The 22,491-nt window shown below is 47.1% G+C and overlaps 2 protein-coding genes across 5 annotated transcripts in view; one reads left to right on the top strand and one right to left on the bottom strand.

Annotated features, from left to right (window-relative positions):
- Positions 1–22,491, bottom strand: part of Sgf29 (SAGA complex associated factor 29) — a 44,781-nt gene that overhangs the window by 2,572 nt on the left and 19,718 nt on the right. Inside the window, exons 2-11 of one of the 4 annotated variants that reach the window (XM_026781616.1) lie at positions 16,274–16,370; positions 13,879–13,954; positions 12,933–13,005; positions 8,105–8,169; positions 7,148–7,277; positions 6,934–7,080; positions 6,768–6,803; positions 6,524–6,686; positions 6,201–6,280; positions 5,980–6,057 (exon numbers count right to left, since the gene is read on the bottom strand). In XM_026781616.1, coding sequence (XP_026637417.1) covers positions 6,021–6,057; positions 6,201–6,280; positions 6,524–6,686; positions 6,768–6,803; positions 6,934–7,080; positions 7,148–7,277; positions 8,105–8,169; positions 12,933–13,005; positions 13,879–13,954; positions 16,274–16,348 — 882 coding nt within the window. In that variant the 5' untranslated portion in view covers positions 16,349–16,370 and the 3' untranslated portion in view covers positions 5,980–6,020. Of the gene's footprint in view, positions 1–5,947; positions 6,058–6,085; positions 6,281–6,523; positions 6,687–6,767; positions 6,804–6,933; positions 7,081–7,147; positions 7,278–8,104; positions 8,170–12,932; positions 13,006–13,878; positions 13,955–16,273; positions 16,371–22,491 lie in introns of those variants that run through there. The other 3 variants (XM_026781617.1, XM_026781618.1, XM_005351232.2) reach the window with 3 other exon arrangements.
- Positions 1,265–5,817, top strand: LOC101985237 (sulfotransferase 1A1). Its single transcript, XM_026781619.1, has 7 exons — positions 1,265–2,267; positions 3,261–3,625; positions 3,708–3,805; positions 4,500–4,626; positions 4,716–4,810; positions 5,258–5,444; positions 5,631–5,817. The coding sequence occupies exons 2-7, from the start codon at positions 3,271–3,273 to the stop codon at positions 5,735–5,737; spliced, it is 969 nt and encodes a 322-aa protein (XP_026637420.1). The 5' UTR covers positions 1,265–2,267; positions 3,261–3,270; the 3' UTR covers positions 5,738–5,817.

Genomic DNA, 22,491 nt, shown 5'->3' with positions numbered 1-22,491 from the left:
CACAGAGATCCGCCTGCCTCTGCCTCCCGAGTGCTGGGATTAAAGGCGTGAGCCACCACCGCCCGGCCCTTTTATAACTTTTTTAGACAACATAAAAACTCTTACTGAAGGCTTTCTTGTGGTTTTCCTCAGTGGTGTATGATATATTGTATGGCTACAATATTTTAAACAAGAACAGAAATATGTACATACTATAATAAAAGAACTTTTAAATTTACATCACATAAAATCTTGTATCAGTGTGAAATATTTGAAACCAACAATAGGTTTTTTTTCATACATTAACCAATAATAACTTGTAACCAGCCCCTATAAATGCTGAATGATCAAAGCAGCTCTGGTGGAGGAAAGCCTGGCTATAATGTTACATGGCCAATGAAGCAACACCTATAGCCAGAGTTCTTGGCCCGTGGAGCCAAACCTTGGTCAGGTTTGATCAGAAGTTGAGGCACATAGCCCCCAGGGCAGGCAGAGGGAACACTCCCATCAGCATGGGAAGGGGCAGGGTGGTATGCAGCATGGGGGGGATATTGTTAACCTCTCCAGCCATAGCAATTAACCCCAGATTCTCTGTTCAGTGTTTGAAATCCTATTGGGGTACATCTGTCCCCTACAACTGTGGCTGGCAGCCTTGCTACATTGCAACAACAAGGCTGCATAGCCCAGTCACCCATCCACACAGGCACACTGCCCCATAGCCTCGTGCTCAGGGCCAAGGCTGACTCCTTTTCATGAAATGTTTAAGGCCATGGGTAGAGGTTATGTGTCTTATCCCTTTTAGGAAAATATACCTCTATGCTTATGGCCCTATCTCTAAAGTCCTGTAAGTGATCACAATATCAAAGTCAAAGAAATCATGATTTGAGTCTGTCCCATATCTACAATAAAAACCTTCCCCCCATTCACACCTTGGAGCAGACACCTCACCAATGCCATCAGTTTATACCTTCCCTTAGAGAAATGAAACTTTTTTTGTTTTTCAAAATAGACTTTCTCTGTAGCTTTTTTTTTCATTTGTTTGTCTGTTTGTTGGTTTTGTTTTTTGAGACAGGGTTTCCCTGAGTAACAGTCCTAGCTGTCCTGGAACAAGCTCCTGTAGACAAGGCTGGCCTTGAACTCATAGGGATTCACCTGCCTCTGCCTCCCAAGTGCTGGGATTAAAGGCGTGTGCCACCATGACCCGGCTCTCTGTAGCTTTTTGAGCCTGTCCTGTAACTCACTCTGTAGACCAGGCTGGCCTCGAAACTACAGAGATCCTCCTGCTTCTGCCTCCCAAGTGCTACGATTAAAGGCCACGCAACCACTGCCCAGCAAGAAAGGAAATTAAGTTGTTCCTGGAGGGTCTGTCGCCTGCTTTGCCACAGCTCTCCTCTGAGGCTACAACTCTGCAAGGGTCAGCAGATGAGCATCTGTGATGCAGAGAGCCTCTGCCGCTCCAGGGCAGCTTACTGCTGCATCTTCATCCTAACAGAAGACAAAGATCAAGAGGGCGGGGTTCTTCCCCTTCCTGGGGCCTTATAACTCTCCCAGCTGCAGCCTTTTCCTGTCTGCAGAGCTGTTTGCAAGTTAAGAAAAAAAAAAAAAGGATAAAAACCCTTCTGGGGACTGTTCTTCACCAGTCATGAGTCAGTACTAGGTGAGGTAGCTCAGCAGCCAAGAGACAGGGCACCTTGCAGGGCCTTTAAATTCCAGGTCTTTCCTCTCAACAGCCTTCCTACTTTGCTGCATCTCCAGGTCACTGACCCTGCTCCCTCTAATCATTCTGGATTTTCCCTGAGCACACCCACAACTGCGGTATTGCTGTGGTTGCTCAGATCTGAACTGAAAATGTCCTCAAGATTGGCTTGGAGCCAGCAGGAATGTGAATAGCCTTGCCCTCATCTGGCCACCTCCCTCCCTTTGTTAGACTGTGTCAATTGTCTGTTGATCTACCCTGAAGTTTAAAGTAAGGAAGGAGCCAGAAACAATGCAAAAATAACACTAACTTTCCTTTTAACCTTCTGGTGTGTTTTTTTCCTCTTGTTTCTCCAGGCTAAAGCCACAGTCCATTAGTGGGGGTTACAGGGTTCTGCCCCATCTCCACCCCGCTCCGCCCCCGTTTTTTTGGGAGGACAGCCAGTCCTAGCACTGCTTCTACTCCCTCCCACTTGGGTCCTACAAAATATTCAGCTCAGAGTCCAACTGTGCATCCCTTACATCGCAACACCCACATAGAGAGATCCCTATCACTGTGCACCGGGGCGGTGAGGCTCAGAGCACAAAACCAGGTGAGTGGCAGGATGGGGTGGCCCCCATAGTCCTGCCCAGCTACAGTTTCCAACATTCAAGGGCCAAATAGTTGCTCCATCTCCACTAGTCTATTTGAACCCCTGCCTGGGCCTCTAACTGCTCTCCTTTCCCCGCGCATACTCCACCTCAGAAGGGCAACTATAGCTTGTCTGAGTTTCTCCTCTTTTCCCTGGCTGGTTTTAGAATCCTTTTAAATAGAAAATCTCTCCCCAGCCTGCAAAAAGCTTAGTAGCTAAACTGGTTATGCTTGTCTCCTAGCAAAATAGGTTTAGATGGTTTGGGGCGTTTCTGAAGGAGGAAAAGTAGGGAGAGGCATATGCGCATGGGCTGACCATCCAGCTGCACCAGGAAGTGTAAGAGACCCAGGGCTGGTTCCCCGAGTGTCCTCAGTACATGCTGGTATCTATCCAAAAATACCAAACACTGTTTTGGTTCTACCTCAGAGTGCTTTAATGTCTGGACTATGCTTGGGACCCAGGGACATAGAAAGTTTGCAGGTGAGCAGTGACACAGCCACAGAAGTGACTTTCTCTGGACTTTTTCAGAGCCTCAGGAGCCCAATCTTATTTTCTTTTTTGAGACAGGGTTTCTCTATAGCTTTGGAGCCTGTCCTGGAACTTGTTCTGTAGACCAGGCTGGTCTCAAACTCACAGAGATCTACCTGCCCTGCCTCCCGAGTACTGGGATTAATGTGGGTGCTACCATTGCTCAGTGACAGGATCCTAATCTTTTTATTTGGAGGGGGGATTTCGAGACAGGGTTTCTCTATAGCTTTGGAGCCTACCCTGGAACTAGCTCTTGTAGACCAGGTTGGCCTCGAACTCACAGAGATCTGCCTGTCTCTGCCTCGTGTTGGGATTAAAGGCATGCGCCACCACCGCCCGACTAGGATCCCAATCTAAAAGCAAGAATCTGCAGTATTGTGGTGAACATGTTAAAAAAAAAAGTGAGTTTCACTGTTCTCAATGCAGTTGATGCAACATGGAGTTGATTGAAGATATCTCCCGTCCACCACTGGTGTATGTGAAGGGTATCCCACTCATCAAATATTTTGCGGAGGCTCTTGGGCCATTGCAGAACTTCACTCCCTGGTCTGATGACTTGCTTATCAGCACATACCCAAAGTCTGGTAAGCAACAGAGGGTCCCCCAATGTCCTATAGACCTCATTTTGGCAAGCAGGTCCAGACTCTGTATTCCCTTCTTTCCAGGTACTACCTGGATGAGTGAGATGCTGGATATGATCTACCAGGGAGGCAAGGTAGAAAAGTGTCTCCGGGCCCCCATCCATGTCCGGGTGCCCTTCCTTGAGTTTGGATGCCCGGGAGTTCCCTCAAGTATGAGCATTAGGGTGCTAGACACAAGTGGAGAGAGGTAGGACCAAGCCCTAGCTTAACAAAGTTCTCTGCTCAACTTTAGGTCTTGAATCTTTGGCGGAGACACCAGCCCCGCGGCTCCTTAAGACACATCTGCCACTTTCCTTGCTCCCTCAGAGTCTGCTGGATCAGAAGACCAAGGTAAAAACAAACAACAACAACCCCAGTTATGGTAGTACCTTCCAGCATTTGGGAAGTAGAGGCAGAAGGACCAGGAGTTTAGGGCCAGTGTTTGCTACACAGCAAGTTCAAGACCAGTCTGAGTTGTATCTGACCCTCTTTCAAAAACACGGGGAAAAAGAAAGAAGGGAAGGACAGATGGAGGGAGGGAAGGGAAGGGGTGAGAGGATGCAAGGGGCCCCTGGGGGTCATTCTAGCTTTGGTTTGCTCTGCTGGAACTCGTGGGACTACTTAAGCCCTGTTTCATCCTGTAAGGAGGGTCTCTGGCTGTCACCCTGGCAGGGCTCAGATAACAAGGAAAATGGACTTCTTCAGTGTAAACTAGAGATGCAAAGTCTAGCTACACACAGGACATAGATGAAGGGGCTGGTGGAACTCTAACCTACTATGTGGATGTGCTGGCAATAAAGGAGTCAAATAAGATATAGTTCACAGAATAGCCAGGACTTTGGCATCAAAGGTGTAATCTTAGGTCAATGGTACCCCTACCATATCTCAACAAGTCAGCTTCTAGTCCTATTTTTTTTTCTGCCATCCCCAAAAGAAATGCCGAGAGTTCCCAAGTGCTAGAAGGCACAGCACCTCTCTGGGTCCTGTGCAGGGTGACAGGAAAGCAGAAGGAGGAACCAGAACTAGGGAGTGTCTGCCTCTGCAGATGATCTACATTGCCAGAAATGCAAAGGACGTGGCCGTCTCCTATTATAACTTCTACAACATGGCCAAGGTGCACCCTGATCCAGGCACCTGGGACAGCTTCCTGGAGAACTTCATGGAGGGGAAAGGTGAACCTGAGTCTGTAGCACAGAGTGGGCTGGAGCTGAGGGCACAGCTGGAGCTGACAGGCATGTCTGTGCCCCATTCCCTTCCCCAGTGTCCTATGGGTCGTGGTACCAGCACGTGAAGGAGTGGTGGGAGCTGACACACTCTCACCCTCTTCTCTATCTCTTCTATGAAGACATGAAGGAGGTGAGACTGCCTGCTGCCACTTCTTTCTGTGTCACAGGCAGGAGCACCACTCACCTGGTCCTGTCCTGGCCCCACCCCAAACCAGCCCCTCCCATCCTTCCTCCTGGCTAGGCCCTCAGTGCAGCTCATCAGAGGGCGCTGCACAGCCTTTATCTTGGAGCAGGTGTCACTCATGCGCCATTGTTGATCTGGTGGTTTGCTGCTCTTGCTTCTCCCTTCTCCAAGTCTGGACACCAGAGATCAAAGTCTGTCCCTGTCCTCTCTCAGAGTGAACCCACAGAGATCATGCCAAGATGGCAGGGTAGGAAGCTACCTACTCTGCATCAGGGCAAGAGGCTCACAGTCAAGGGGTCGGGTCTGAGAATTCCTTGGTAGAAGTGGTGCTCCCTATGGGTGCTCTCCCAACCTTATCCCAATGAACACCCAGAGATCATCTCTATGCTTCAGAATCCAAAAAGGGAGATCAAGAAGGTCCTGGAGTTTTTGGGGCGCTCTTTGCCTGAGGAGACCGTGGATCTCATTGTTCACCACACATCCTTCAAGAAAATGAAGGAGAACCCCATGACTAACTACACCACTCTCCCCTCTGCAGTCATGGACCATGATGTTTCTCCCTTCGTGAGGAAAGGTAGGTAGTGGCCTGGATGGGCATTTGGAGGATTTGGGGAAGGGAGGTCAGATGCAGCCAATAAAGCCTGCAGTCCCATGGGTCCTGTGGCTGTGACTACAGCCTCTCTCTCTCTCTCTCTCTCTCTCTCTCTCTCTCTCTCTCTCTCTCCCTCTCCCTCTCTCTCTCTCCCTCTCTCCTCTTCGGGTACCACTGGGGACTGGAAAAACACCTTCACTGTAGCTCAGAATGAGCGCTTTGATGCCCACTATGCTAAGATGATGAGAGGCTGCAATCTCAAATTCCGTTGCAATCTGTAAGTGGATATATATGGCTATCCTGGGAATGGGGGTAAGCTGACATAACCCATTACGACCTCAAGAATGAAATATCATGCATCCATGTTGTATGCCTACAGGAAATCTGAGCCAACAGAATGACTAGGACTGGGGCCGTACACGAGTGAAGAGGGTTTTATCAACATGTGTCAGGAAAGCAATCCATCCGCGCAGTGAAAAGGAACCCAAACATGCAAGAGAAGAAGACAAAAACTGTATTTTACCTGAAAGAATAAATGACTGGGCCTTCTCCCTCCTGTGGCCATCAATCCCATGTGTCTGACAGAGGAGGGCAAGAGGGTCTGAAGCAGTGAGGCCCAGGAGACATGGTGAGAGGAAGAGTATTTATTTGATTACAGGAACTCCTTTGTTGCCTTTTCCCATGAGACTCAAGCCTGCCAGCCAGCTTCACTTTTTCTTGGGCTCCTTACAAGCCACCACGTACCTCTGGGCCACATTGAGAGGAGGGGAGTAGCCATCTGCATAGGAGGTGTCTTCAAACAGGACTGAGTAGTCATCCTGAGGCTGCAGGGTACACATAGGAAGCCTGATCAAGATGCTTCTAGGCCAGGGCAGCCTCTCCTTGCCCAGAGCCCCAGCTGCATCTCCCGCCTCTCCCGCCTTCCACTCTACTCTCTTCCTGGTGCTACCAGGAAAGCCTATGTTCAGGAGATGAAGGGCTACAAGGCAGCAAGGAGGCATCCTGAAGAAAGATGGGGAAAACCCTTAAGGTTCTGGTGTCCAAGACCTTCCACGGTAGCTCCTTACCCGCTGTGGGGGGGTGTGGATCAGGGCACGGTAGAAGCAGGTGGTCTGGGGATATAGGGCTAGCACCAGCTGCTCCTTCTGAAACAAGGCCTCAGGGTCTGTCTCAGGGTTAGCTTTCCACTGGGGCAGTGGGATGATGCGCCGCCGACTCAGGGTGTGTCTCCTGGGGGGAAATACAGGCCGTGACCAGGGAGGCTTCTCCTAGAAGCCTGGTGACTCCACTGCTCCCCACTTGGACACTCACTCTTTGCCTTCTTCATCAATGTCGTCTACCTCATACCTGTGGGCAAACCAAAGGGAAACAGTGCTGGAACAAAGGACACAGTCTGCATCCAGGAGGAAGCAGGAGAGAGGACGAAGAGGAGCTGCAGAAGCTGGCGTGGTGAGCATGTGGCCAGGCACACACTCACTTGTTGGTAGCGTGGCTGTAACTGACTACTTCAGCCAGGATCCACTGCTCGTCCCCGTCCACAGCCTTCACTCTAGCAGCCACCTTGTCTCCAGGTTTGGCCACATAGTCCCCTGAGGCTGGAATGGCTCCACAGAGGGGTGGGGGCCTGTGAGAGAAAGCCTGTTAGTCTGGGCCCCTGGCACCAGCCCTCTCTGGCCAGTTCCCGCCCTCACTTGTCACCAGGCTTCCCGATCCAGAGGGGCAGGGTCATGGCCGACTGCTGCAGCAGTGTCATCAGGACCCCTCTGCGCATGGTCTTCCGTGGGGGCTCCGAGTCATTGTAGAGACCTGCGATCTTGGCCGCTGTGGGAGCAAGGGAAGCCCTGAGGCCTTGTGGATGGTGCCTGACCCAGTCACATCCCAGCAACGGCTCTGAGCTAGACCATGTTATACCAGGATCCCCAAACCATCCACGCCCCTTCTTAACAGATATCTAAGGTTGGGAATGGCCAGGCCCAACTCTCAGATGGGTGAGATATCAGGACAGTGGCTACTGTCATGGAGAGGAACTAAAAAGGAGGTCCTAGGATGCAGACTATATTCTGTTTCCTGACCAGGGCCCTGGATATGTAAACGTGCTGGGTCAATGAAAATTCCTGGAGTGAGATCCTTCTGTGATCTCCTTTCTACTCGTGTTTGCATTTCAGCAAACGCTGCACAGATTATCTAGTGTGAATTCTTGGCTTCATCAGCCATGGCTCATCACACTCTTCAACTGAAAACAGACAAAAATGGTACCATGATCACACTAAGGGGAAAAAGAGTTGCATCTGGGGCAAGACAGATGTCAAGAAACCAAGGCATTGGCACCCAAGGAGACCTATAAGGCCGAGGGCTAACCCTGCTTCAAATGTGTTCACCAAAGCATGCCACAGAGGGAGCAGTGGTTCAAAGGAGAGGTGACCAGCCCTGGCTAAAGTGAGCAAGGGCAGTGTGAGGGGTGGGGCACAATTTCCTGGGTCTGGGCAGAGACCTAGGCAAACTCTCTGCCTCTGAGTCTGTCTCAGACACCTGTCAGGTGACTCCACCAACTTATGTCCCATGATCCTCGCCTGCCAGGACCATAACTGCTTTCCCCCAAACCCACACCTGGCCTGGTTAAGAAACGCCCTGCATTTTCTCCCACTTACCAATCCGCCTCTCTTCCAACAGAGACTTGATCTCAGCTATCTTATCCAGCGCTTTGCGGAGGATGCTAGGCAGGGAAGGGAGAAAAGGGTGCTGGGTGAGGCACTCAGCATGGGCTTCTTGGCAATTTGGGCTCCCAGACCAAGTCTATGCTAAAACTCCAGATGCTGTTGGGTGTGGCTGACACCTGTAATCTTGGCCCACAGGCGGCGGCAGCAATCCCGTGTTGAGTCTGATGCCGTCTTGGCCACACAATGAGCTCCAGGTCTGCCTGGGCTAGAGTGAGACCTTGCTTCAAACACAAAAGGAGAGGCTCTAGAGATGGCCCAGTGAATTAAGGACCTGTTATGCAAACTTAGGGTCTGAGTTAGATTCCCAGCACCCATCTGAGAGCCAGACATGGTGCCTGCAATCCCAGTGCTGGGTGACTGTTGGAGACACTAAGATCCTGGGAGCTCACTGGCCAAACAGCTTGGCCAAATTCATCAGTTTCCGGTTCATGGGGGACCCTGTTTCAAAAACTAAGGTGGGCAATAATCAAGGAAGACGTCCAATATCAACGAGTAGCCTGCACACGCGCTTTCACCCACCTGGAAGGCAGAAGGAGGTGGATCTCGAGTTCGAGGTCAGCCTGGTCTACAGAGTTCCAGAACAGTCAAGGTTACACAGAGAAACCCAGTCTCAAAAAACCAAACCAAAACAAAACAAATAAAAATCTACTAAATTATATTTTTGACAAAATACATGTGACACTGGCAGCTACATTATACATTTCATGTTCATGGGTGTCTTTATTGTGTAAGAAGCCACAGCGAGTGTCAATGCATCTAAGTTTGTGACAATGCTGTGTGATACTCACAGTGGGATTCACCAATGGCAGGGCTCAGAAAGTTAACTAACTAATGACTGTGAACTTTTTCAGTGCTAAGGATGGAACCCAGGGCCACTGGAAAGCTAGGCAACTGCCCTACCACTGAGTGATAGCCTCAACTCTATTTTTCAATTAAAAGTATAAGGAGCAATGTAGCAGAAAGTGTCAGGACAACCCCTGGAGAAAGCAGGCGTTCTGAGAGGTGACTAATACGGCCTTGTCCAACACTATAGAAGCCCCACCAAAGTTCTGACTCAGCCCTGAGGTGACAGGAATGGAAGATCAGATTTGAGCACCTCACGCCCCTAATAGGCTCGTGTTTGAGCAGGTGGTCCTTAGTAGGCGTGGCTTTTTGCAGAGTTGTGGATCCTTTAGGAGGCGGGGCCTTGCTAAAGGAAGTGGCTGGGGAGGGCCAGACCTGTGCTCTGGCCTAGCTCTCTGCTTCCTCAGTACAATGCAGTGTAACCAGCAGCCTCATGCTCCTGCTGCCATCCTTCCCTTCCATGACAGACAACCCTCTCAAAGCAGGAAGCTAAAATAAACCATTCTGTCCTTAAGTGCTTTCTTCTGGGAGATTTATTACAGTAAGGAGTAAGTAACAGTGAAGCTCCAGGGCTGGTCCAGGTAGCAGGAGAAGCAGAAGCCCTAGAGACAGCAGGCAAGCTAAGAATAGCTCCAGTTACAGGAACTTGCTCCTGTAAGACTAAAGCCATTCCCACTCCTGTGTAATCCTGTAGCCTGAACCTCCAGAAGTCAATTTACAGATGGTCCAAGCTGGCAGGAAGGCCGGCAGTGGATATCACTATACAGGTTCTCCAAGTCTCCCAGAGAAGGCTTCAACCTTAATCAGCAGGAACAACTCCACTGTGGGCCATTTTATCCTGTTTCCATAGCAACGCTTTAGCCTGGGAGTGCTGGGACTCAGTGAGGCACCCAGAAAGCAGACAAAGAATGGCAGTCAGGAGGCCAAAGATACTGTGAAAGGCTGATATTGCTGCTGGGCCTGTTTGGAGTTCATAGTTTTATGTCCTACATCCAAAATTGCAGTCTACATCAAAAGAAACAGCAACAACAAACCCCACCAAGAACCTAGTCCAATGCGTCAGAAAAAAAGCATAGAGGGATACTCAAGGGCTGGAGAGATGGCTCATAGGTTAAGAGCACTAACTGCTCTTCCAGAGGTCCTGAGTTCAGTTCCCAGGAACCACATGGTGGCTCACAACCATCTGTAATGAGATCTGGTGCCCTCTTCTGGCCTGCAGGCAGACATGCAGACAAAACACTGTATGCATAGTAAATAAATATTTAAAAAAAACCCGGGATACTCAAACTAATTGGTGACATGAAATGGGATTTTCAAACAGTCACAAAGCATCTCCCCATAAGACATTTGCTAATTACACAGAAGAAAACAGACCCTGGGAGAAACCACATCAAGTAATGAGACACAGTATCTTGGGCCTTCCAATAGAAGGCTACCACTGTGCTACCAATGCCTCAAGTGTCAAGCCTGAATCTAGAAGCAAGGAAGCACTAAATGCACCCATGAGAGGGTCATTCTACAGAATAACTAACCTATAGCCTTCAAAAGGTCAAGTCGCAGATGGATAAGAGAGATTAAAAACTGATCCAGGTGAAAGAAAACTGGAGACATTTGCACAATGGAGATCTGCACTAGCACAGGGCCTCTTTCATGATGAAATATGAATAAGCTCTCTGGGTCACAGTTTTATGTCTGAGCTGATATCCTAGTTTATATGCTATATAAGAAACACTATAGCCGGGCGATGGTGGCGCACGCCTTTAATCCCAGCACTCGGGAGGCAGAGACAGGCGGATCTCTGTGAGTTCGAGACCAGCCTGGTCTACAGAGCTAGTTCCAGGACAGGCTCCAAAGCCACAGAGAAACCCTGTCTCGAAAAACAAAACAACAACAACAACAACAACAACAACAAAAAAAAAAGAAACACTATAGTGTTTATTACTTATCCAGATGAGTTCAGTAGCACCCGCGGCATGGGTTTGTCTGACCTAGATGGAGTAGCGTCATCTCTCTTGCTTGCTTTGTCTCTCCCAGCTGCTGTGTTGGGAAGGTCTGGTTGGGTGTTTACAGGGTGACAAAAGGATTTCAGAGCAGGCCATGTTTACTTAACAGGCCTCTGAGTGCTGACTGCTGGGTAGGTGGTGCTAAAATCATTCCGTACCAAACTCTTTTGAGTCTTCACTCTGCCAGCGTTTAGGACAGAAAGGGCAGTTTGCTTTTTACTCTCAAATGAAGATTTGGGGTGTAATACACACAAGGCTCTGGGTCCCATCTCTAGTACTACAAAAGGAAAAAACACAAAAACCAGAAAAAGAAACACACAGCCTTCTGGGTTTCCCCCACCCCCACCCCCGTTTTCTTTTTTGGTTTTCGAGACAGGGTTTCTCTGTAGCTTTGGAGCTTGTTCTGGAACTCACTCTAAAGGTCAGACTGGCCTCAAACTCACAGAGATCCACCTGCCTCTGCCTCCTGAGCGCTGGGATTAAAGGAGTGCACCACCACTGCCTGGCTGCAGCACTCTAACTTATGCAAGTTACTCCAGCCCAGGTGAGTGGGAAGGGCTAGGCATTCCTAAGAATTCATGTTGTTTCTTCTTCAGGAGTAGAACCCATTCTTCTGTGCCCCAACCTCACATGGGGAGCCATGCCAGAGCCCTCCATCCAAACTAGAAACCTTGCCATCTTGAACCTCCCTTCTGCCAACTAGTTCCCTAAATAGATCTCAAAACATCGCTGCTCTTGCACTGGCTTTGCTCTCTGCTCTTCTCCCACTGCTCCCGCAGCTCTACCAGCACTGTGGGCTTGGTCTCTAACTGGCTTTGAATCTTTCTCTAACTCTTTTTCACTGCAACTCTAAGGCTTTATTGTTCCCCAAGGCCTCTAGAGTGAGGCTTGTGGTACTCAGGCCCTTGTGAACCCCCCTCCCCTGCTTCTGAGCCAGGCAGGCTACTCTTGTCCTTTCCCCACAGCTGGCTCCTTAAGGGCCTAAACATGCAGCCATTACTAAAAAGAGCAAACTAAGACTTATTAGGACAATTAATTTTCTGCCTATAACTTGCATTAAAAAGTGAAGAGATCTGGCTACACATAACGGCACATTAACTGTGACTTCTATCAGAGCCCTGTGAGATGTGTTCATTTAAAATAAGCAGAGCTCTGTCAGCAACTAGCAGAGTACTAACTGTGGACTTCTGCCTTAGGAACCAGACTTCCCCATTTACTAGTTGTACGAGTTTTGGCAGATTTTATTATCCCTCTATGAGTCTGTTTTCTTAACAGTAAATTGGGACAATCCTAAAAACTACATCAAAGGAGTGCTTTGAGGATCAAGTGAAGTAAATTAACACAGAAGTATTTGGGCCAGGTATGGTGGAACACATCTTTAATCCCAGTATTAGGGAGGCAAAGGCAGGCCAATCTCTATGAGCTGGAGGCCAGCCTGGTCTATGTAGTGAGTTCCAGGGCAAGAAGAGCAACACTGTGTGATTCTGTTTCAAATAATAATAATAATAATAATAATAATAATAATAATAATAATAATAAAAAAATAAAATAAAAAATAACAAAGTTCTTAGAATGAATGGTAGCAGGAGCACAGCAGCGCCACACAGTGGTCCCTGTTCCCATCACAGGCTGCAGTAGTCAGCATATTCCCACGGCAGGGGAGAGTCAGTACGGGCCACAGAATCTGGCCTTCTCCCCTCATAACCCCACAGTATGTTCACAATCCAGTAGAGTTATTACCTATATTTTAACGACAAGGCAAGGGAGTTTTGGCCGAATCGACTTCAGTTCACACACTAGGAAATGGTCAGCAGGGTATGACACTGCTTCACTGCCATCTATAGAGCAGTAAGTAGAAGGGAAGAGCTTGGGAGAGGGAGGCAGAGAAGGGCAGCTCTGTGGGTGGTACTCACTTGCACTCAGCCTCTGCATCGGCCTTGGCGGTTGTGTAGAGGCCACGCAGCTTTGTCCGGTAATAAGGAGAAACTATAAACACAAGCATGAGGAGGCATGAGCAAGAGGAGGTGGCAACATGTAACCCTGACTCCAGGACATCAGAATCAGCCTGCAGAGGCTCAAGGCCAGGGCCTGGGTTCTCAGCTTTATGAGTTCAAACACGCTCCCAAAGGGTTAGTAAGATGGCTCAGTAGGGAAAGTACTTTCCTTGGAAGTACTTAGGAACCCAAGCTCAAAAAACAAACAAACAAACAAACAAACAACAAATCAGGCATGACCAGCCTGGCTCAAACACTGAGTTCTATGACAGCCAGGGCTGTTATATATAGTGGACCATCTCAAAAAACGAATGGTGTCCAAGAACAAAACATGAAGTTGGCTTCTTCTGCACACATACACATACACGTGCATTTACAGCCTCCTCGATGCACGTTAAGAAAGTGCTCCCTGTCTTTTCATCAGGGTCACATTTCCATAAGGTAAAGATGCCGCCACCATTCTCAGCACCTTCTAACCTGTCGATACCCGGCAGGTGCAGAGAACCAAGGAGAAGAAAGAACTGTCCAAGGCTATTCTGAGTTAGAAAGCACCAGGCACAGGTGACCTGCCTTGGAGAATATTCAGAAGCCATGGGTGACTCTGCTTCAGAAAAGCCCTGTGCCCATGAGCTCTAAGGGTGAGTTCAAGGCTGCTTTTCCAGTCCTGAGCTGAGAGACTCTGAGGTCTTTTGGTGCAAGGCCATCAGTCCCTGCCATTTTAGGTCATTCAGCCAAAGAACAATGACCCCACAGAGCAATTTTAGAACATGCAGATACAAGCAAAAATCCCTCTGATGACACAGTAAGGTCATGTTCCTGATCCCAGCCCGTCCCACCTCCTGTCTCTCTGCCCTCAGTTACTCACTCTTGTTCTCAGTCTGCATCCGCTCGTGGGTTTTCTGGATGTTCACCAAGTTGTGCTCACTCCTCGAACGCTCTTCCTGTAAGGATGAGGTCAAGGGGCCATGAGGTAGACCCTCGCCCTAACAAAAGGCTCCCTCTGTGTTACCCTGTCCCGTCTGTGGCTTTTGACAGACGATTCATGATATACCTATCCTTACAATATCATACCCAAGAGCTCCACCCCTAAACACACTCCATGCAGCTCCCATCCTTTCAGCCCACCCCAAGTCTCCCAGGCTCTGACAATAACACCCTTGTACTGTCTCTAGCTTTGTCTTTTCTGGACTTTGTCACACAGTTGGAATGTGTATGTGTGTGTGTGTATAGCATATAACCTACTGCGATCTTTCACTTAGCAAATATGCGCCAATATTCAGATCCTTATTTTTCAGGGAATACCAACTACAAAGGGTATGTTCTGGAGAGGAGTTTCTGGGAATTGCTCCCTCCTGGTTCACTGGACCACACGGTCCAGCAGAATAACCAGTGTGTGGCTATGAACATCAATAAGCCAGATATGGTGGCATATGACTTTAAACCCAGAACTCAGGAGACCAAGGCAAATAGGCCCCACCTATGAGTTGGGTCAGCCAACTTTACATAGCAAGTTCCAGGCCAGCTAGGACCACATAGAAAGATCCTATCTCAAAAACAAAACAATACAACCACACACACACACACACACACACACACACACACACACACACACACTTCAATGAGTAAATGTCTGAAAAGGCAATAATGGACAAAATAGAGCAATGGCACGCTCAACATGCCTCAGTATGTCACAGACACAAACACACCATGCTTTATTAGTGAACGAAAGAAAAGGTATTTTAATATATAGGAGGAATGAGATTTACAGCACAATGGGGCTGAAGATATGGCTCAGCAGTTAAGGGCACTGGCTGCTATTCCAGAAGACCCAGGTTCTAGTCCTAGCACCATGTGGCAGCCCACAAATGCCTATAACTAGAGTTCCAGGGCATCTGACAAACTCTTCTGGCCTATAGGGCACCAAACACGCATGCAGTGAACAAACATACAGACAGGCACTCAACCATAATCATAAATAAAAACAAGCCTGAAAAAAAAAAAGAGTAGAGAACTAGCTACCACCTGGCAGATTCAGTTCTTGGCACCACATGCAGGACAAGCAAATGTGCATGTGACTGTCACCTTTTAGTCCTAGGATGGGGCACTGCACATTTTCTGGTATGAACGTCACTGCATCTAGGCCATCATTATACATCTGCAACACGAGCACAAAGTAAACACTGGCCCACAGACAGAAAGGGCTTTGGGAACCAGCAGATGACGGCCTGTGCCTTGTGGGACAAGACAGATTCCTGACGAATGAGGAGCTGCCTTCAGAGGAAGAGTATTTGTTGATTAGAATAAGATGATCAACCTGAGCTCTCTTACAGGAAAAAGGCCAAGAACGAAGGTTAATCTAGAAATGGTGAGGGCCTCTAGAGTCAGGCAGGACCAGCAAAAATGCCAGGTAATTCTAAAACCATCCATCATGGGGAAAGAAAGGGTTTAAACACTGACGCAGCAGAACAGGCTAGGTACTTTGAACAGATAGAGACCAGAGAAGCCACAGACAAGCCCTCACTGCTGCAGCCCATGGGCATACTTATGTGAGTCTCACAGAGCTCCAGGGCACTTGTCATGCAGTGAAGCACTAGGGCTGCTCCTGAACCAGCTAACAGAACAACCTCTGCTGTGTCGACACCAATAAGAATGATCCTAAATACCGCCTGCGCCTATCTCAAAGGAAGGTAGCAGATTCCAGTATGTAACGCATGGTGATCTGTCTGGACTGAGGCAAGGTGACTGGTTTTGTTTTCATATTTGATCTGAAGCTCAGAAATATGTGGCCATGGGCAGCAGAGGGTTAACTCAGCAGGCCTGGGTTGTCTCAACCCCACACATTCTAAAGTGCCTTTGACCAGATCCTGGAAGCTAACTCTAAGTCCTTCAATTGCCTTGCCTCATAAGAACATCTGCGATTTTTTGGAGTTTGGAGATGGAGGAAGAGGAGTGATGGCTGATGGGTACAGGTCTAAAGCTGACAGTGGTGACCACTGTGTGACTAAATTTCTAAAACAATCACTAAATTGAACGCCTCCAATAGGAGCTTTGTGTTGGATGTGATCTGTCTTTCAGACGGCTGTTAAACAAAAGGAACCCTGAAATCTTGTACTGGACAGAAAACCCAAAAGGAATGGCAGTCAGACACAAGATTCCCTCCTGCCGCCCTTTTCCAGCATCTTAGCTGATAGTGGTCTCTCTGAACATGACCCCACCTCCATACAGCTTCGCGCCACAGCCCGTGTTTCACTCACTCTTACCTGGGTTTGCTTGATCAGCTGATGGAGCTCTGTGAGAAGCTCTGCAATTCGGGAATCAGCAGAAACGAGGGCCATGGAATGGGCCTGTGAAGGACATCTGGTCAGAGGGAAGAACGGAGGGAAAGCTGTCACTGTCTGATGTGGGTTGAGCTTTATTTCTGAAGTGTGAAGTCCTAACCCTTGGCGCATGTTAAGGATGTATTTGAAAACTGGGTCTTTGCAGATGGAAGTCAGAAGTAAGACAAGACCTTAACCTGGAGTGCCTGGAGTGACTGTGTCCTTATCAGAGACAAACACACTCAAAAGGAAGATAACCACAGAGGCAGAGACTGGAGTGATGTAGCAAGTGATTGTTGGCCTTAAACTTGAAAGCTTTTGTCTTTGCCTTCAGAGTGGCCAGAGTGATAGCCAAGCACCGCCACATTCTACTTTAAATAAGACATTATATGAAGATGATTTCCAAGTCAAATGGACATCATTTTCTTACTAGAAAGAGAAATCACTAAAAAAAATCTTTCCCAAGGTAACTTAAATATATTGTAATAAAATGTTTTTGCATAACAAAAAGTAATTAGAAAAAAACAATAAAAGGTAAAAAGAAAGTTATGAGTAGTTGAAGATAGATACATCTAAAATAAAGTTTTCTTGGAATGAGGAAGTTTTTTTTGGATGGGTGCTGGAATTTTGTACAATACTGGTTTCTTAGAAGGGTTGTTCTGGTGCCAGGCATGGTGGTAGGTACCTGCAATTCTACCTACTCAGGAGGGACAGGGGAAATTCCATGTTAAAGGCCAGACTAAGCTACATAAAACAAACAAACAAAACAAACAAATAATTTCAAAAAAAAAAAAAGAAACAAAACAAATACTGGGTGTAGTTAGGGGTAGAGTGCTTGCCTAGTGTGCACAGGCCCTACGGCCAATCCCGAGGGTGAACAAAGCTTTAATGTGACTCACTCCCGATGAGCAAAGGATGAACAGTGGAGACCCTAAGGAGGCAAGAGGCAAACGTCCCATGTCCATTCTTTGTATAAAAGCACCCAGTGGAATATAACTAGAAACTCCAGGCATGTCTCAGCATTTTCTAAGAAGGACCCAGAAAGGTAGAAGGCCTTGTGGGATAGAGACAAAAGACAAGGTTTACCACAAGAAATGACCTGGTACCAGAGGAGTCCCCTCGTGGGTCTGTGAAAAGCACACAGAGCACATTCCTAGGCATTGGTGGGTTAGAGAGTGAGCAGCAGGTGACAAGCAGCCTTTTGAAAAAAGATGTTGTGCACAAAGAATAATAGAGGTACACTGCTGCCTACTGGGCTATATATAGGAAAACCTTATGCAAAAAAGGTGTGTGTGTGTGTGTGTGTGTGTGTGTGTGTGTGTGTGTATAGGGTGCTGGAGAGATGAGCACTGGCTGTCCTTGCGGAAGACCTAGGTTTGGTTCCCACCATTTACATGGTGACTCAACCATCTCTAACTCCAGTTGCAGGGGATCTGATTGTAGGGGAAAGGGCCAGCCAAAGAAATTGGCCCCAAAACCAGAGCCAGTGAAAGAATAGTTTAATACTTTAACTCTGAACCCAGAACCAAAGAAATACACCAACTCTAAAACCAGGATCAAAGAAACACACTGTGGCCCTTGAATCTGAGACACTAAACTAGAGCCAAAAAACTTAAAAAGGCCAAACACAGTTTGGCTCTGAAATCAACTATCTCTGCCCCTGACCAACTAAACTAATCAATCCCTAAGCAGGGAAATCTAACCAATTCCTCTTCTCCCTGGGAAAACCCGCCCCTAAGAAGCCCTATATAAGCCCTGCACCTGTCAGTTTGCAGCTGCTCTTCTTCCACCTGGTAGAGGCAGCCAATCTCTTGGTTCTTCCCTCCCAAGAAATCTCTTGAACAAGGAGCTCCAAGTTGTTACAACTTCAGCTTTGCTGGGGAAGCCAGAGACAGAGAAGAGTGGGGCTGTAACACTTTTGCTGGGGAAACTTTCCCCTAGCAGAGCTGAGTTGTTCCACTCTGGAGCGCCAGAGCTGAGCTGTAACAACTTGGCTGGGGAAGCCCTCTCCTGCAGAAACAGACTTGTTACATTGGGGAAGCCTTTCCCTAGAGCAGGACTGTAAGCTGCTACACTTACTGTGGTCTGTGCTATTCCCTGGCTCCCAGCTGCCAGAGCACTCCGCCACCAGAGCTGTAACACTCAGTATTCCCTGGCTCCACACGGCCAGGATCCCTTTCCTTATGAGCTGCAATGCTTACACTTGATGCCCTCTTCTGACCTCTGAGGGCATCAGGTATGTATATTGTCCACTTACATAAAAGAAAAATACTCATATGTAAAAAATAAATCTTTAAAAAAAATTTTTTTTTTTTTGGTTTTTTCGAGACAGGGTTTCTCTGTGGTTTTGGAGCCTGTCCTGGAAATTTTCAAAGAAAAATAGTTCTCAAGGCTGAAAAGATCAAGAAAAAGATGACACAAAGGAATATGAAGACAAAGGTAAAGTGGTTTTTTTTTTGTGTCTATAATTCATTTAATATTCCTGGAATACAACTCATTCTCAAAGAAAACAAAACTACAAAGCAGGGTATGGTAACACATACCTGCAATCCTAGTACTTGGGAGGCTGAGGCAAGAAGATCAAGAGTGTAAGGTTAGCTGGGCTATATGAGACCCTGTCTCAAAAAGTTAAAACTTAGGGGCTGGAGAGATGGCTCAGAGGTTAAGAGCATTGCCTGCTCTTCCAAAGGTCCTGAGTTCAATTCCCAGCAACCACATGGTAGCTCACAACCACCTGTAATGAGGTCTGGTGCCCTCTTCTGGCCTGCAGACATACACACAGACAGAATATTGTATACACAATAAATAAATAAATATTTTTAAAAAGTTAAAAAATTAAAATCCCCACAATGATTAGGATGGAAGGCTATGTAGAGTCCCTTGTAGGGAGTTAGCATGTATGTTGGCTTTAGATAACACTGTCCTAGAGGTATTTTCAAGAGCCATCCATCTTTCCTGGTAAGATTGTGAACTGGCATGGAAATTGAAGCAAGTTCTTCTTGGTATACATCACAGTTGATTAGCTTTATATGGGACAGTTCTTTTTTTTTTGTTTGATTTTCAAGACAGGGTTTCACTGTGTAGCTTTGGCTGTTCAAGAACTCATGGAGATCTGCCTGCCTCTGCCTCTAAGAGCCAGGATTAAAAGTGTGTGCAACCACTGCCCTGGAGAGACAGTTATCTTCAACTGTGATACAATTTACATGAAACAGTTGGTCTATTATCTGAACGCCACTCTGCAATTGTAAAACAAATATGGCTTATCAGGACTAGATATAGTTCAACGGTACAGTGCTTGTCTAGCATGTTCTAAGTCCTGGGTTCATATGTTTCTTTGGGTTCCTGTGTTTCTTTGTTTTTAATTAAAAATTATCTTATTTTATGTATATGGTGTTTGCCCATCTATGAACCATGTGTGTGACTGATTCAGACAGAAGCCAGAAAGAGAGCACTGGATCTCTTAGAACTGGAGTTACAAATGGTTGTTAGTCATCATGTAGGTGCTGGGAACTGAACCTGGGTCCTCTGGAAAAGCAATTAGTGTTCTTCTGCTGAGACATTGTTCCAGTCCCCCTCCCCTTTTTGAGACAGGGTTATGCTATGAAGCTAGATTCAATTAGAGCTCATGACGTGGTCTACAATGTTCTTAAACTTGTGATCTTCCTGCTCTGCCTCCTGAGTGCTGAGATTACGTGCCATCATTCCTGGCAAGGATTGATCCCTTGTGCCACCAAAACAAATAATAAATCAGAAGAACTAAGTAAGGATGGGGGAAGACAGCTCAGTGGGTAAAACTATTCACTGCACAGGCATACTGACTTGAGTTTAGATCCCCGGAACTCATGTAAAAGGTGGAGGCAGTAGTATAAGTGGCTGAAATTCTAGCACACCTACAGGAAGGGAGAGATTGGACAGGTGAACCTCAAGAAGCATGCACAGCACAGAAAGGACCGGCACCACCTGCTTTATATCACCACAAAGAGACCCTGTCTTAAGGTGGAAAGGTAAACACGCAAAGACTGTCCTGCCTTCTGCATGCACACTGTGGTAGGCACTAACCACTCACCCATCTGTTATATATAAATATAACTTTATATATAACTCATATATAAATGGGGAGAAGGAGACCTATTAGATTTCATTTTCATGGATGAGAAGACAGAATATTGTTCCGACAGCAACACTCCCCTGCTGATCTGCAGGACTCAATGCAATCTTAACCAAAATCTTTTCCTGAGAGAGGACATTTCTAAAAGTGTCAGGAACTTGAAGATGAAGACTATTCGAATGACCAAAACACAATGCAATTATAGTGCCTGAGGGGTTCGTGCAATTATATAGTTTTTTGTAGATCAACTTGCATGATTTCCACCAGTGAAATCGTTTCATTTGATGTGGACAAGATAGTGTAATGACATCTAAGGTTACAACAGATGGCATATGAAAAATAACACTCTAGAACACTCATTAATGGTCCTTAAAAGACAGCACGAGAAGCAAGAGGAAACTCATGAGCTGTATGAAATGTGTTAATAGATAATGGGCCTCTAACTCTTCAGAGATCTGTTGAATATGGTATTTCAACTGTTTAATTAAAAAAAAGCTTCCTGTGACACACAGAAATGCCAGTTCCTAGCAGTGACCGTGAGGTCTCCAAAGGAGGCGGTGACTCCACCCAGACTGTGGTAGCATTAACTATTGTAAAAAGAACTGCCCCAGGCCTCACCCACTGACAGGGCTCTGCCCAAAATGGACACTGGTGGGTTGAGAGCTCTATTCTGCCTTGCTAAAGTGGGTTAGTTTTTCCAAGTCCCTCCTCCACAGGAAAACCCGAGACCTTCTGGGTCTGGCAGCTGAAGGCTGAGGATTTAATGCTGTCCTGTGTGACAGCTGAACACCAACAAAGCCACTGGGATCACCACAGGAGCGCAGGTTAACCATTCAGGTAGCTAGTGAGTCTCTGTCATTTCAACTGACATAGAAGCCATTTGAATTAACTTCCTGCTTTAATTTATCCTTCTCAGACGTGACGGTGCTGACAGCTAACTGTGGCTTTATCAGTTTAACAAACCTGGTCCTCCTCTCAAGCCTGCAGTTTTCCGGTCAGTCCGTGCGATGGTTTGAAGGAAAATGGCCCCCAAAGGGAGTGGCACCATTAGGGGATGTAGCCTTTTGGTCTTGTTGGAGGAAGTGTGTCACTGTGGAGGGGGGTTTGGAGGTCTTATATATGCTCAAGCCATGCCCAGTGAGACAGTTCACTTCCTGTTGCCTTTGAATTCTCCAGCATGATGTCTGCCTGAACGCTGCCATACCCCCCAGCCACCACGCTCCCTGCCATGATGATAACGGACCAAACCTCTGAACCTGTAAGCCAGCCCCAGTTAAATGCTTTCCTTTATAAGAGTTTCTGTGGTCATGGTGTCTGTTCACAGCAATAGAAACCCTAAGACAGTTCATTTCATATGTAAAAATCAAGCCTTCTACTAGGTCTCCTGCTAAGAAAGGCAGACAGTTTACCTTGCAATGTCTACTATTACCAAGTCCCAAGTTCAAAATTTGAAATTTTCTTGGTTGTCTTCTAAGTATATTTAAAAGTGCTTCTCATTGTGCTGAAAACATCAGAGTAAAGAGTGTTTGTGCTTTAAACCCAAAACCATAAATTTGCTGTGACTCAAAGGCGTGAGTCAGTTCAGGGGCTTACAGACACAATGAGGATTTCAGTGCTGATTACTAACAGTGGTAATGCTAATACACCAAAAACTTGTATTTCTTTTTGTAAATATTTTAAAAAGGTTCACGTAAACTTCAGTGAGCTATGACTTGGACCTATTGATCACAGGTCAAACTGACTCCAGATAAGTACTCCTGCCAATCAACAGCCTAAGCTTCCCCGCCTATACTGCCTAATCCCAAGGGAATATCTATCTCTTACTCCCCCACCCCAGGCTCCACTCCTGTCTTGAGACTGCTTCCACACCCCCAACTACCAGGACCATGGGCCTGGAAGTTACAAATGTACACCCAAGATAAAAAATTGTCCCCGAGGCCTGGGCAGTTTGGATGCTCAACTTACTAAACCTGGATGGAGGTGGGCGGTCCTTGGGCTTCCCACAGGTCAGGGAACCCTGATGGCTCTTCAAGCTGATGAGGGAGAGGGACTT

Source organism: Microtus ochrogaster, chromosome 8 (assembly GCF_000317375.1).
Source record: "Microtus ochrogaster isolate Prairie Vole_2 chromosome 8, MicOch1.0, whole genome shotgun sequence".
NCBI lineage: Eukaryota > Metazoa > Chordata > Mammalia > Rodentia > Cricetidae > Microtus > Microtus ochrogaster.
This window is presented reverse-complemented; position numbering and strand designations above follow the sequence as displayed.

Bases quoted from the DNA above. Each gene is read 5' to 3' on its own strand.
- LOC101985237 (XM_026781619.1), top strand. From the start codon at position 3,271: ATGGAGTTGATTGAAGATATCTCCCGTCCACCACTGGTGTATGTGAAG. The intron at 3,626-3,707 runs GTATGAGCATTA...GCTCAACTTTAG, and splicing joins ATGCCCGGGAGTTCCCTCAA to GTCTTGAATCTTTGGCGGAG. The intron at 5,445-5,630 runs AGTGGCCTGGAT...CTTCGGGTACCA, and splicing joins CTTCGTGAGGAAAGGTAGGT to CTGGGGACTGGAAAAACACC.